The sequence below is a fragment of the Ovis aries genome, chromosome 12 (genome assembly GCF_016772045.2).
Source record: "Ovis aries strain OAR_USU_Benz2616 breed Rambouillet chromosome 12, ARS-UI_Ramb_v3.0, whole genome shotgun sequence".
NCBI lineage: Eukaryota > Metazoa > Chordata > Mammalia > Artiodactyla > Bovidae > Ovis > Ovis aries.
Window position 1 is genome coordinate 65554020 of NC_056065.1, and position 15329 is coordinate 65569348.

The window sequence follows — 15329 nt, forward strand, 5'->3', positions numbered from 1 at the left end:
AGAGTTAGGAAAGTCTGAGACTAAAAATCTAATACCTTCCAATTACTATCATCAGCAGTCCACAGATTTCTTTTGCCTGATATTTTCTATCATGTAAGATTTTATATGTTGTTATACTAGTTTAGAACAATCATAATTTTAGAGCTATAAAAGAATCCAGAGAGATTAGTCTAATTACCTTAATTTATACATGAGAAAGGCTCAGAGATTTTCAATATTTTAAAAACTTATGTTTTTACCTTATTCTAAAAAGGTTTTATGACAACTCTTAAAGGTGGGGGACCTGGCTGAGGTTATATAACAAATGACACAAAGAAGTAGAATGATACTCTTAAATTTAATGTATTTTACAGTATACTGGAATGCCTTTCTCTTCCCTCCAACAGAGAAATTAAGGAGAATAAATCATTTTTAAGTGATTTGAATCCTAACAAATTAGTTGAAGATGCTAAATGAACATGACTGTTGGGAACAGTATGTAGTTATTAAACCATAAGCTATTAGCAGGAGTTGAAATTTTCTTCTCTTTGAAAATCAACACTAAAATGTTATGCAACTAATACAAAATTACAGCTTGTAACTATAGTCCTTGGTTCTTTCAGTCTCAACACTGTTTTTGCCTGTATACAAAACAGATTTAGAATCTAACATTGCCTTCTAAAAACCTTAGACATTAAGCATCGCCATTATAAATCTTAAAATCCTTTGATATGAATTTATAATGCCTAATACAAGTATATTTTAAAGTATGTACACACCTCAAATTATAAGAAAGGCTATGTAATAAAATTCTTATGGCCAGTGTATAGGGTCTTCTGGTTAATCAATGACATTTCTTTTAACATCTTGTATAGCTCTTACAAGGGGATCACCATATACCAGAGATGTGAACAAAGTACACATTAACAGAAGTTTTGAACTATGCAAATGCCAGATAAACAAGGTCTACTGTAATTTGGTTGCTGATATAATAAGATGAAAATGAATTTGAAGTAGGCTACCAAAGCAACCTCTTCTCTTTCAGTTACCCTGCTGCTGCGTGCTCTTACACAGATGTGTTCATACACACACACACGTACCTTGTGCACTGTGACTGTCCGTTGTGGTATCATCTGTAGTTTTAATAAATACACCGCATTCTTCTAAAATTAGAACAAATGGAAGCAAAATAGTTTACAGGATATTAAGCAACAATTTGAAGTTTACATAAAAGCTTACTAAATCTATGCACTGCTTCTATGAATATATGAGATTCTGTGACCAAAACAAATTCCAAGAATTCATTTTTTGACCCTCTAAGATACCTAACAGGCCCACCCTTCTATCAATAGCCAGATAAAACTACAAAAGCCTATTTATACTAAAGAGAAAACAAAGGAGAAAAAACTTAACTTTCCTGAGTGGTAAGTGTAAACCTAGCTTCCATGTCTCGATGGATATTACAAAATTTTTGGCCACACTGTTAGAATGACCTAAAGTTTCTCTTTCCAGAAAGCAGATACAGGGTAATAAAATCAGAATAGACTTTTCAGTTCAGTTCAGTTGCTCAGTCGTGTCCAACTCTTTGCGACCCCATGAATCCCAGCACGCCAGGCCTCCCTGTTCATCACCATCTCCCGGAGTCCACTCAGAATTACGTCCATTGAGTCCGTGATGCCATCCAGCCATCTCATCCTCTGTCATCCCCTTCTCCTGCCCCCAATCCCTCCCAGCATCAGAGACTTTTAGTTCTTTCAATATACTAAAGTTTAAAAAATACATCTATAAAACAAAACCATCATTCCTTTCAGGCCCCTAATATAAACTTGAAGAAAACAACGCAATTAAAAAAAAAAGCTAATTGGGACTCATTACAGAGAATTTACTTAAAGCGTACTACTTATATTGCTTTTAATTATAACATTAAAGATGGAGTATTTTTGATAAACAGTTCGTAACCTAGTAAATTAGTGTTAAGTCACCTTGCTTGTTGAGATTTGAAGGTGCATGAACTGAAAACTGACTTTGAGGAGTACACTCTGACTCAAAGATGAGTGTCTTTATTAGGGTCTGAATGTCATCTAAGCCATGGTGAAGAGATTCAGACAGCATTCTTTTGAGGAATCCAGTATTGAAAAGGGAACTTGACCTGAAAAAAGAATATAGAATTAGATTCAAGAAGTGTTTTCTTTAATAAAGTCTTCATAATTAAACAACGACTAAGATAATTTGCCCACTTTATCATGTCAATTCTCTAAGCTAGTGGGATTAGTAAAGGAAATTTTATTCACAGTAGGTCAACTTACGGAGCCCTCATAAGGTGTATGTTCTGTTGTACATAGAGGCATAAGATACAGCGAAGTATAAAATTGACTGTTTACCCTATGAAAGCCTATAAATGTAGACAGCATCTAGACTGGGACACACAGTAATGCAGAGGTTTTCACAATGCATATTCCTATCAGTAACAGTAATCCTTAGTTCCAGGGCATATATGGCGGGGCAGGGTGACATCCATAAGAATTACATGTGCTGGTGGTGATGTAGTTAAAAAGTAGCCCAGGGCTCAGTCTGATATGTTTCCCATTTAATTTGAGAATCACAAGTATAACGGACAGAATATGAATTCCAGGTCAGACAAGCCTTTCCACCACTTATTAGCTACGTAATCTTGAGTAACTATTGTTTTGAGTCTCACATTCCTTATAATATGGAAAATAAAACTTCTCACAGACGTAGGGGAATTAAATGAGATAATACACCTACAATCCCTAATACAAGGTATATCCTCAAGAAACAGTAGCTATTACTAGGGTTAGCAAATATATATGAAATGATATGTGATTTTAAGTGTCAAATGAGTGATCAATGTAAGATTTACTAAAAGACAATTCAAAGATTATTTTGGATTTAAGCATTAAGGAGTGACACTTCAAAAAGGATGCAGAATTTGAACTAGAGGAAGGGAAGGGAGAAGAGACTGGACGAGTGTAAAGACATGAACAATGGCTTTAAGTGAGAAAACCTTAAGTTACTGTTCAGTCTTGGAGGTCAAAAAAAAAATTCTGGCTGTGTGTGTGCAACTAATTAAATCCTGAGGGATCAGTTTTATCCAACACTTAAATACTCTGTGCCATCATTTTTTCATTTGGTAAAATGAGGGAAGAGTTGGGCTAGGAGATCTTTCTGGATCTAGCAACCTGTTACTCTGAACTTCTCCAGTTCCAAGAGTGAGTAGGGTCAATATACTGCAGGTGACTGAGAGTTCTAGAAGACAAGGCTGGCCAGGTCATTTCTTAATCTAAAAGTATTTACTTGAAAATAAAATAATGGGCATCAGTACAAATATGTTTACCATTAAGTTAATTTTTAGATTTCAGTTGCTCAGTCGTGTCTGACTCTGCGACTCCATGAATCGCAGCACGCCAGGCCTCCCTGTCCATCACTAACTCCCGGAGTACACTCAGAATAACATCCATCGAGTCAGTGATGCCATCCAGCCATCTCATCCTCTGTCGTCCCCTTCTCCTGCCCCAGATCCCTCCCAGCATCAAAGTCTTTTCCAGTGAGTCAACTCTTTGCATAAGGTGGCCAAAGTATTGGAGTTTCAGCTTTAGCATCAGTCCTTCCAAAGAAATCCCAGGGTTGATCTCCTCCAGAATGGACTGGTTGGATCTCCTTGCAGTGCAAGGGACTCTCAAGAGTCTTCTCCAACACCACAGTTCAAAAGCATCAATTCTTCGGTGCTCAGCCTTCTTCACAGTCCAACTCTCACATCCATACACGACTACCGGAAAAGCCATAGCCTTGACTAGACGGACCTTAGTCAGCAAAGTAATGTCTCTGCTTTTGAATATGCTATCTAGGTTGGTCATAACTTTTCTTCCAAGGAGTAAGCGTCTTTTAATTTCATGGCTACAGTCACCGTCTGCAGTGATTTTGGAGCCCCCCAAAATAAAGTCTGACACTGTTTCCACTGTTTCCCCATCTATTTCCCATGAAGTGATGGGACCAGGTGCCATGATCTTCCTTTTCTGAATGTTGAACTTTAAGCCAACTTTTTCACTCTCCTCTTTCATCAAGAGGCTTTTTAGTTCCTCTTCACTTTCTGCCATAAGGGTGGTGTCATCTGCATATCTGAGGTGATTGATATTTCTCCCGGCAATCTCGATTCCAGCTTGTACTTCTTCCAGTCCAGCGTTTCCCATGATGTACTCTGCATATAAGTTAAATAAGCAGGGTGACAATATACAGCCTTGACACACTCCTTCTCCTATTTGGAACCAGTCTGTTGTTCCATGTCCAGTTCTAACTGTTGCTTCCTGGCCTGCATACAGATTTCTCAAGAGGCAGGTCGAGGTGGTCTGGTATTCCCATCTCTTTCAGAATTTTCCACAGTTTATTGTGATCCACAGTCAAAGGCTTTGGCATAGTCAATAAAGCTGAAGTAGATGTTTTTCTGGAACTCTCTTGCTTTTTCCATGATCCAGCGGATGTTGGCAATTTGATCTCTGGTTCCTCTGCCTTTTCTAAAACCAGCTTGCAATGACTAAACCTTGGCCTTATAAAGTAATGAGGCTGAAGTTTGCAATGATTCTTATTACAATGCTATTAGCAATCTCAAATTTCTCCAAGAATCTCTATTAACAAACAGCTTATGGGAAGGATTGTGAGTAAAAGCAATTCAACTTTCAAACATGAAAAACACCATAACTAGTTATCAAGGATGCAAAGAGCACACAGATACAGTAAATATTTGCAGCTGTGTCACATAGCTTTACCTAATACAAAAGCAGACATTTACTTTAACATGCCCTTCTTCCTTAAAATTAATTCCACAAAGAACTTTTACATTAGTTGACTGGTCTATAAAAAGTTATAGTGATCACTTTAAAATCATACCCTAGTTCTATAATTATCAGCTAAAAAAAGCCTCATCCTTACTACGCAGGAATGAGTTATTTAGTTTGCAGATCAGCTTGGCTTTTCTTTGATCCAACTTCATCTTAACTCTGACAAACTTGGAAGAATAATGGTATAGAAAAATGTGAAAAGAAATTGGAGAAGGAAATGGCAACCCACTCCAGTCAGTACTCTTGCCTAGAAAATCCCACGGATAGAGGAGCCTGGTGTCCATGGGGTTGCAAAGAGTCGGAGGGGAAAAGAATTATATTTACCTATATTTATTGAACCTAAATTTGTCTTCTACCACAGTAATCAAAAGTCAGCAACCAGGTCAATACATGCATAAACTCTGAATACATTACTACGCTTAGGCACATACCATAGAGGTCCAAGTTCTATTGCTGTCTTTCCAGGCATGCTTCCATGACAATTACAGGGTAGCTGTCTATATGGGTTTTCTGTGAAAAGGTAATAAAAAGAAATCAAAGGAGAAATGACAACATAAACAGTAGTAATTGTTATATAAGTAATAATTTGCAGCTACAACACTGAGGATCTACTATGTGCCAGGTATTGTGCATTTATATGCATTAAAAAATTTAATCCTTAAAACTCTCTGAAGCAGGTATTAAGATCTCAGTTATGTAGATTAGATGATTAAAGCTTAAGAAAGATACAGAAATCCATGTCAAAATTAGAGGCATAGTTTTTAGTCACTATACTACCTGAAATAATTTCAGCAGGAGTCTTATAAATTCCACAAGCTATCCATATTTTAAAATCAACTGATTAGGGTATAATTTACATGCAGTAAAATGTATGTTTTATGTGAAAAGGTTGATGAGCTTTAACAAATGTACATACCCATATAACCAACATCCATCAAAATAACGACATTTCCCATAAGTTAACTCTTCTGTAATTGGGAAGAGAAAATGAATTACTCTATTCCCTAGGCTTGATGCATATTCAGTCCCAGACATGTAGGCTAGAAGAAACTAATTCAGTTTAAAGAGCAATGAGGGCCCTGATGTAATCAGAAGATGACTGGGGAGATACAAGACCTAGTCTTAGTTTCCAAAATGGCATGATATTCTACCATGGACTTTCCTCTTCACTTAAGACTCAGAATAGTCATTTTAAATCAGATTCTCTCCAACTGAGTTCCCCCGGTCCATTTCTGGGTTGATCATTCACTTTCTCCGAATGGCCTGATCTGATCAATGGGTCCTAGATATATCCAGAACCCAGGATTATGGCAGTAGGGGCATGGGTCTATAGCCTCTTGCTATCTGATACCACTCTGTCATTCAATGCAATTAAGTGGCATAATTCACAGTTGTATATATACTTAATGGCCGCCTTCATTGTTTGTTCCTAGGTCTACCTTTCAGCCTTAGAAAGTGTGGTTATCACTGACCTTAGCTTTGTTGAGAATGATGCTGCTCAAATGCTATACGAATATATTCAAGACATCTTCCCTGAAACCATTAAATAATTAAATTACATGTACTACAGGCAGAATTACCCAAAGTAGGGTGATTCACATTTATGGTTCTGTCAGTTGTACCAACTTACCGCAGGCAGCACACAAATATTTGTCAGTTTGTTTCCTGATGTATTTTGCAAAATGATCCCGTCATATAAACCTATGTCTTTTTTGAAGACCCTTGCCTAGGATTTCTTAGTGCCTGATGAGCATCAGCATCTTCAAGGATCAAGGTTATCATTTTAAGTTACGAAGTAGAAAAAAATGAAGGTGTCAAGAAAGAAAGAACTACTATTTCTATATCACTGGTAAATAGGCCATGAAGGTAATTCCAGATGAGGAATTCAAACTATTTAGAGACTTTAAATAAAATGGACTGAACACATACTTTAATTTCTTCTGTTTCTTAAAGCATTATTAAGATGAGAACAAAGGAATAAAATTCAAACCCCAAAGATAAATAAAATGTGAGAAGAGATAAGATGATGAGAAATGTCAATAAAATTTTAGAAGTGAGAAGCAGATATACAAGGGGTTAACTGATTTAGCAGGTCATAGAAAGCTAAAGCCCGAGCCTGAAATGGGTAGACAGGCTACCAATAAACAGCAAGCCCACTGGCATTGTGGGACCTGAAAAGGCTTGAGAATTGAAAGTACTGATTGTCTCTGAAGATGGAAATAGGGTGGTAATGTGGAAAAAAAAAAAAAAAAGACTTCATTTTAAAATTTCAAGACTTGTAGATCTTCTCTAAGATCAACAGGCTTCTGTGTCTTCTCCATCCAAAAGAGGAAGTTAATCTTGGGTGAGGCTGAACCACAGAGGATCTGGAATCAGGGGCATTAGTGACAGTTAAGAGTGAGGAGATATATGAAAAGAACAGTTAGAACTGGACATGGAACAACAGACTGGTTCCAAATAGGAAAAGGAGTGTGTCAAGGCTGTATATTGTCATCCTGCTTATTTAACTTCTATGCAGAGTACATCATGAGAAATGCTGGACTGGAAGAAACACAAGCTGGAATCAAGATTGCCAGGAGAAATATCAATCACCTCAGATATGCAGATGACACCACCCTTATGGCAGAAAGTGAAGAGGAACTAAAAGCCTCTTGATGAAAGTGAAATAGGAAAGTGAAAAAGTTGGCTTAAAGCTTAACATTCAGAAAACAGATCATGGCATCCGGTCCCATCACTTCATGGGAAATAGATGGGAAACAGTGGAAACAGTGTCAGACTTTACTTTTTGGGGGTTCCAAAATCACTGCAGACGGTGACTGTAGCCATGAAATTAAAAGACGCTTACTCCTTGGAAGAAAAGTTATGACCAACCTAGATAGCATATTTAAAAGCAGAGACATTACTTTGCCGACTAAGGTCCGTCTAGTCAAGGCTATGGTTTTCCAGTGGTCATGTATGGATGTGAGAGTTGGACTGTGAAGAAGGCTGAGCGCCGAAGAATTGATGCTTTTGAACTGTGGTGTTGGAGAAGACTCTTGAGAGTCCCTTGGACTGCAAGGAGATCCAACCAGTCCATTCTGAAGAAGATCAACCCTGGGATTTCTTTGGAAGGACTGATGCTAAAGCTGAAACTCCAATACTTTGGCCACCTCATGGGAAGAGTTGACTCATTGGAAAAGACTTTGATGCTGGGAGGGATTGGGGGCAGGAGAAGAAGAGGACAACAGAGGATGAGATGGCTGGATGGCATCACTGACTCGATGGACGTGAGTCTGATTGAACTCCGGAAGTTGGTGATGGACAGGGAGGCCTGGCGTGCTGCGATTCATGGGTTTCGCAAAGAGTCAGACGCGACTGAGCGACTGAACTGAACTGAAGTAAAAGTCTGTACAAATGCTAAGACCTTCCAGTCTCCTTCCCCAACATGGTTCCTAGAAAGCTGATAAAAGACTGCAAAGTTCCTCTGCCTAAGTACTTACCAATCCAGGAGAAAAAACACACACACAGATTGGCTGACTGTCTTTTGGGAGTTCTTGTAGTGAAAAGGCAGACTGCCTTCTTATTACTTATCAGTTTATAAGCCCTGCCCCAAGAACTTCAACATAACTAGACATTTGAGATACACTATGACAAGAACAGAATTGCAAACCAGAAATAGGAAAGAATAAAACAACAAAATAATAGCAACAATACAAAAATAAGCAAAATGAAAAACCTATCCTCCCCTAAATATGAAATATACCCAACTATAATCAATAGTATCATAGAGGTAAGATTAGATTTCACATCTCTGAGACAAGAATAGGATACTATTAAAAAGAGACCAATAAAAGTATGAAATAACTCTTGAAAATGAGCAAAGTATGACAAATTTAAGCAGGAAAGTTGGAAAATAAGGAAATTTATAAAGAAGAACTAAATGCTAAGAAATAGAGATGTAAAAAAATTAGAGGATTAATCAAGAAGATCCATCATATAACTAAAATGAGTTCTGGGAGGACAGAATAAATAATTTGAGAGAAAAAAATTATCAAAGAGAAAATAGAAAAAAAATTATCAGAACTGAAGAACTCAAGTTTAACGGCTCATAGACTGCAGCCCAATGAATTAAAAAAGATGAATTCATAAACATCCTGAAGTTATTTTAGAATAGTGGGTTAAGAAGAGAGATTTCAAGAGCACTCAGAGAAAAAAACACAAAGGAGTATTCCTAAGAACAACAGCAAACTTGTCAATATTGAAGGCTAAAAGACAAAGGAATAACATCTTAAACATTCTGAGGAAAAACAACTTCTAACCTAGACTTCTATATTTGCCCCTGCAATCCTTCTAAGGAAATCCTTCTAAGGGAAAAAGTGTAGCTTCAAAAGGAGAAAGTAAAGAAGGAAAGGTGAAAAATACATAAGATTTAAGATATAGGAAGTACATCACAAGGAGAAAGCTAAAGAAAATTTCCATTATGAGTCTAAAACGGAGACCTAGGGCAACAGCTTTTGGCCAGACTTAGAAACAAACAACCCAAACTAGAAGAAGAGGACTATCTCCAGCGGAATTAAATGAAACCCAAAGGTTGTTTTTAACCAAAATCACAGAAGCACTGAAACTGTATTATGGATTGTGAAAAGGATATACACACCCAAAAGGTGACAAATATATAGTAATGATTAATTCGAGTAATTGAACAAGTGTATAAAAAAGTTATTACAGCACTGTAACTGGTTCATCTCTGTGGAGCAGCCTTCTAAGAAAGCCAGCAATGATCCCTGTATCCTGGTATTCATACCCTTCTATAATCTCCACCCCTTGAATGTGAGATCACTGGATCTGGAGACTCATATCTAGTGACTAGAATACAACAATATTCTCTCTTTCTCTCTCCCTTTCTCTCTTTGGTTCTTTCTGATGAAGTGAGCTGCTATTCTGTGAAGAAGACTACTTGACAATGAACTGAGAACACCTCTTAGCAGCCAACAAGTGCTCAGGTCTTCAGTCTAACAACCTACATCCAGCTCATAACCATGTGAATGAGCTTGTAAACAGGTCCTTGCCCAGTCAGGCCTTGATGACTGCAGCCCCAGCCAACACCTTGACGGCAGCCTTGTGGGCAACCCTTAGCTAGTGGACCCAGCTGAGCTATGCCCAGATTCTTGACTCAGGAGAAACTGAGAAAATAAACACTGTTTTAAACCACTAAGTTTTGAGGTAATTTGTTACACACAGATAGATAACTAATACAACTTCTAAACAAAGTTTTTATATTTATAAAAATATGAACACGGAATATTGATTAAGCCAACACTGGAGAGGAGAAGTACATGCATGTGACTGAGCTGGTCTGAGATGCTGAATAGTTGTCTTCATGAAAGGAAGATATAGGCAATATAACTTAGAAATAAGGAAGATATCAAACATTAGAGACTTTAAACATTAGAAGAAACAGCTGTAAGATTTTTATTAATAGCTGGTTACTTTAGGGAGTGGGGCAGATATCATTACTTTATTAATAAGATGCAGAACTATTTGATTTTTTAAATTATATACTACATATTGATGAACAAAAAATTCTAAGTGATCTGACTTTTTGGAAAGAAACACTCATTTATACTCTGTAAGTCCTATATGATTACAAACAATGAGAAAACAATTCATATTACTTAATAGTAATTTATTAAGTAAAAAATCCTTTAAAATGTTTGATTAAAAAAACACTCTAGTGACAAATTCCATATAATACCAGTTATATGTGGAATCTAAAATATGGCACAAATGAACCTATCTACAAAACAGAAACAGACTCAGACATTGAGGCTTGTGGCAGGAAAGGGATGAACTGGAAGTTTGGATTAGTAGATGTAAACTATTACATTTAGAATGGATAGAAAACAAGGTCCTACTGTTTAGCACAAGGAACTATATCAAGTCTCCTGGGATAAACCACAATGGAAAAAAATATGAAAAAGGGTGTATATACATGTATAACTGAGCCACTTTGCTGTACAGCAGAAATTAACACAACAGTGTAAATCAAATATTCTTCAATTTTTAAAACAAAACAAAACAAAAAAACCCATGTAGTAACAGTCCAAAATTATAAAGCAACATGAAGGACTCCTGAAGGAGAAGGAAAGATGTTAAGTTTTTACAGATTCAGGATCAAATTTGAGCAGAGTGTATTTGAGTTTAGTTACTCACTGATATTGTAAAACACTCATGGTGAGAAATGAAAGGATAAAAATCTCCATGTAAGAACTGGTTCATAATTTTAAAGGTAGGAATACCATCAGTAACACTGGGGTACGAGGTAAAAAGAAACACTGAGGTTTTTTTTTTTTTTTAATTGACGTGAAACTCACATTAATGATATCCTTTTAAACACTGAAGATGTCTATTATTTCTTACATAAAAGAAAATTAAATTAGGAAAAAATAGAAAAGAAACCACAGGGCACTATACCATTTATCTAGGAGGACCAAAACTCTCCCAAGTTTCATCAAAGATATTTATGAAATTTATATTTTAAAAAGCCAAGTGGATTCTATAACCTTTCTGACTCTGTTGCATTTAAACCAAGATTAGGATGGTGGCCTGGGCATTTAGAGTTGGCTTCTCTTATTCCAAATCTTTAGAAATGACAGAAAAATATATTTTTGTGAATAATTCCTAAATACTGCTAGAAAATAAGATAAGTCATCATACGTCCCAATCATTCAGTACTTGCTAAAAGCTTATAAGCTGAGAGAGTACTACTGGAAGAAAACCATTCTGGAGGGAATAGCTATTAAAGGCAGAAATAGCCTAGGGGCTATATGAAGCTAAAAAGCAAAGATGAATGCTACTAGAGTAGCTCTAGGACAACTGTTAAAGGGATTGGTTAGAAAACTGTACTTGAAAAGGCTGATTACATGACTCCTTTAATCCATGATTAGCAGGTTACAGAAGATATCTGTATCCAGTTTGAAGTGATAAAGATTTAGGTTGGAGAAGCAAAATAGTGCCCCAAATCTGATTAAAAAAAAAAAAAAAACAAAACAAAACAATTACCTCTGGCCCTAAGAAGTTCTGAATTCCAAGGAGGATGAACACAAAGAGACTCACTGAGACATATTATAACCAAACTGCTGAAAGCTACAAAAAGAATCTTGAAAACACTAAGTATCAAGTACAAGGGAACAACAATACAACTAACTTTTAATCAGAAATAATAGAAGCCAAAAAGCACTGTAACGATACAGTCAAAGTGCTGATTGGTACTTTGACTGATAAGTGATAGGTATCCCAGCTTCATGCACAAATCTGAAAGCACCAGAGAGAACTCAAACAAAGGAATATAACGGCATGCCCTCCATTCCTACTATCAGTTAACACTAGCAGAAGTACTCGGACAGAAGAGCATGGTGGGTTCAAAACCACATCTCCTCCTTAATTCAATGTGGTCAAGATAAACTACCAACTGGTTTATTTATTTATCTTGCATTAAGCAATAAAAGGATCCAGTGTCAGAACACTCTGAAAATAGAGCTCTGAGAAGTGACTGCCTTAACAGATATTAAACAACACTAAAAGGAGTAGAAGTGAATGAATGCATGAACTTCCAACCACTGGAACAGAACAGAAAATCCAAAAAGAAATTCAAATCCATGTGGAATTTTAGTATAAGATAAACATGGTATTCTCAAATAAGTGGACAAGAGGTGACCTAGTCAATAAAACATAACCTCTGAATAATTTAGGATTGGAAAGCTTTTTCCAACTACAGACAAAATACAGAGTACATTAAGCGTCTGATTAATTTTACAACAGAAACAATAAAAAATGTCTGCATGAAAAAATAAAAAAAGATGCAAACACAAGTGACAAAATGAGAAAAAATATCTGCAACTATTGTATCATACCACGAGGGTTAAATTCTACTATATAAAGAGTTCCTAAAAATCCACATTTCAAAAATGCTAAGAAGCTAACAGAAAACAACGGGCAACTGTTTCCATGTCCCAGAAAAGCAAATTAGAAACAGCTTGATGAGGGCACATGCCACATCTTTTTCCTTTGAGTCCCCAGGCCTGGCATATAGTAGAGGCTCAATAAATATTTACTGGATGAGTTTTATAACTGATGGCTTTTATATTCAGTCAGAAACATGACCATTATTTTTATAAAATTAATAATTTGAAACATCCCAAACAAAGAAGTAATCTGACTTAATGTTCCTAAAATTAGTGACAGTGGAAACTAAGTTATTTCTAGACGTTTCAACAGAAGGCATGGCTAGAGAGCATAAATTATAATGAGTAAATGACTTTAATGAACTCACACGAATGTCTTGTCTGTTGATGAAAGGAAATCCAGTATAGGAAATAAAGTTAGCACTGTAATCTTTAAAATCAAAGGACAACAATATGTATAAATTAGGGATGTGATAAAGGCTTATTCATTGGAGGCTTACACACAAATTCAACACAATATTCAGTCAGAAGAAACTTGCATTTACCTTCTACCATATTACCATCCTTCTGAAAAATTCTCTCTTCACACCACTGACAATGGATTAGGTACTGAATCTTCTTGGCTGTTTCATCTGCAGAAGTTGGCCCCCTCAAAACTCTCACAACAACCAACACAAAATGTTCCAGAGCCACTGCAAACAGTACTTCTATGCCTTTGTTACATCGGGCTGCAGCTCTGGAAAAAAATTTTTTAAGTTGTTTTGGGAGCTTATCATTTTACTTTGTTTGGCATTATATTGACCATATTAACTTGGACAGTACATACACTATGGAAGGGTTATGGGAAAATAAGAAAAATTTAACTCTTTGTAGCAGTGGTTTTAAAAGATATATAAAAAAGTGGCTATAAAAGATATATACTATATACTATACCTTTTATACAAACTGAAACACAGGAAATTACAGGATGCTTGGCAGGCTTCTAGGAATTACACATGTTCCTTTCTGATATCTTCTCAATATTCTTTGGTTTCTAATGTCACTTTGTTTCTTGTCATCACAACCATCTTTCTTTCTTTTTACCTACTTTTTTCTACAAAAGCTTCTTCCAATCAATGTATGCTTACTGAGTACTAAATACATGCAGGGAAGTATGCTAGCTGCTGAACAGCTGGTTAAAAATGAATAAGCAAAGTCCTTGCCATTATTACATTTATATACTTTTGTATTAAATTCTACTTGATACACCATTTATGTACTCAGTTTTCCCTCTACAGTTGTACACTAACTTAGTCTGTATGTACTGCTTTGAATTTGCTGTTACATTATAAACATTTTAAAGTATGTACAGTAGGTCCTTGGCATGTATCAAGTGAACATCAGAGGTTTTAGTTATAAAGGTCTATGAAGTCTAATAATCTGTATTTTTGCTGAGGTAAGAATTTCAGTCTAAATGCTGTGAAACTGGTGCTGGCTTTGGTGACAGCGCGGCTGTAAGGATCTGTAATCTTAATATTCATTGAGATTGTATATTACTATTCCTCTAGCATAACTTTATGCATAAAATGGGTGCTCAAAGTCTTCCTTGCTTCAATTGTTTAGAAAGTCTGATGAGAAACAGAACTTTTTGTTTTACAGGTGAGATCATTTCACAGAATCAAATTTATAAGCCATCATTTTTTTCAAACTATATAAATAAAGATAAGATGAAATGGACATTAATAATGATCATTTCTAAATCTAAGATCAATTTTTGCTTTCTCTTTTTGTGGTGCTACTACCCTATATCTACCCTATGTTTGTTGAAACAAAATGATTTGAAGTTAACTTTCATTTTTTCTTTCTTACTACTTTATTTAAATAACATTTTAAAATGGAGATTAAACTATTTTAGGCACAAGCTTTTAAATAAAATTCTAGCATACAACATAAGAGTTCCAAAAAAATCAAGATCACATATACAAAATACAGAATTTGTATTTTGTGCATATTTTGAAGAATGAAATAAGCACTTCTTGTAATATTATTTCTTTCTATCATATACTCAGACATACAAAGGTTGGCCATTTGGTACCTTGCCACTGCAGCTACAACAATTCTTGCAGCTAGCTCCTTGTAATATTCAGTTCGGACAATATTACAGCCGTAGTGACGCCGGGCAACGTGTTGTGCCTTGGCATATAAAGAACTGATATCTGTAGAAGTCACTGACACTATGCCAAGGTTTCTTATATTTCTGAATGCCGAATCAAGATAGTTCACAGATGTTCCAAAAGGATCTAGGTGTCTAAAATCAGAAAGAATATGGATATATTTAAAATCATACTAGTATCCAAAATCATACCATTGCCGTATTTCTAATGATAAAGTTCCATGGATTCAAAAGTACTTCATAAATCTATTTTAAAAACATTAACTATGGTTTTAAAGTAAGCAATAAAAGGATCACATTCCATCTTAGACATGTGAAAATAAAACATTCTTAGAGAAAAGTTATCATGCCCAGGCATTTTACTTCAAATGCTAGAAAGTGCTCTCATGGCATTCCTTAAGC

At 35.9% G+C, this 15329-nt stretch overlaps 1 protein-coding gene across 5 annotated transcripts in view; it reads right to left on the reverse strand.

The window, feature by feature from the left end:
• Positions 1 to 15329, reverse strand: part of TRMT1L (tRNA methyltransferase 1 like) — a 36580-nt gene that overhangs the window by 2648 nt on the left and 18603 nt on the right. For all 5 annotated transcript variants that reach the window (XM_004013870.5, XM_042229200.1, XM_012187727.4 and 2 more), the window contains 5 exons: positions 14850 to 15062; positions 13321 to 13511; positions 5264 to 5342; positions 1962 to 2128; positions 1080 to 1142 (listed from right to left, as the gene is read on the reverse strand). In XM_004013870.5, coding sequence (XP_004013919.2) covers positions 1080 to 1142; positions 1962 to 2128; positions 5264 to 5342; positions 13321 to 13511; positions 14850 to 15062 — 713 coding nt within the window. The remainder of the gene's footprint in view (positions 1 to 1079; positions 1143 to 1961; positions 2129 to 5263; positions 5343 to 13320; positions 13512 to 14849; positions 15063 to 15329) is intronic.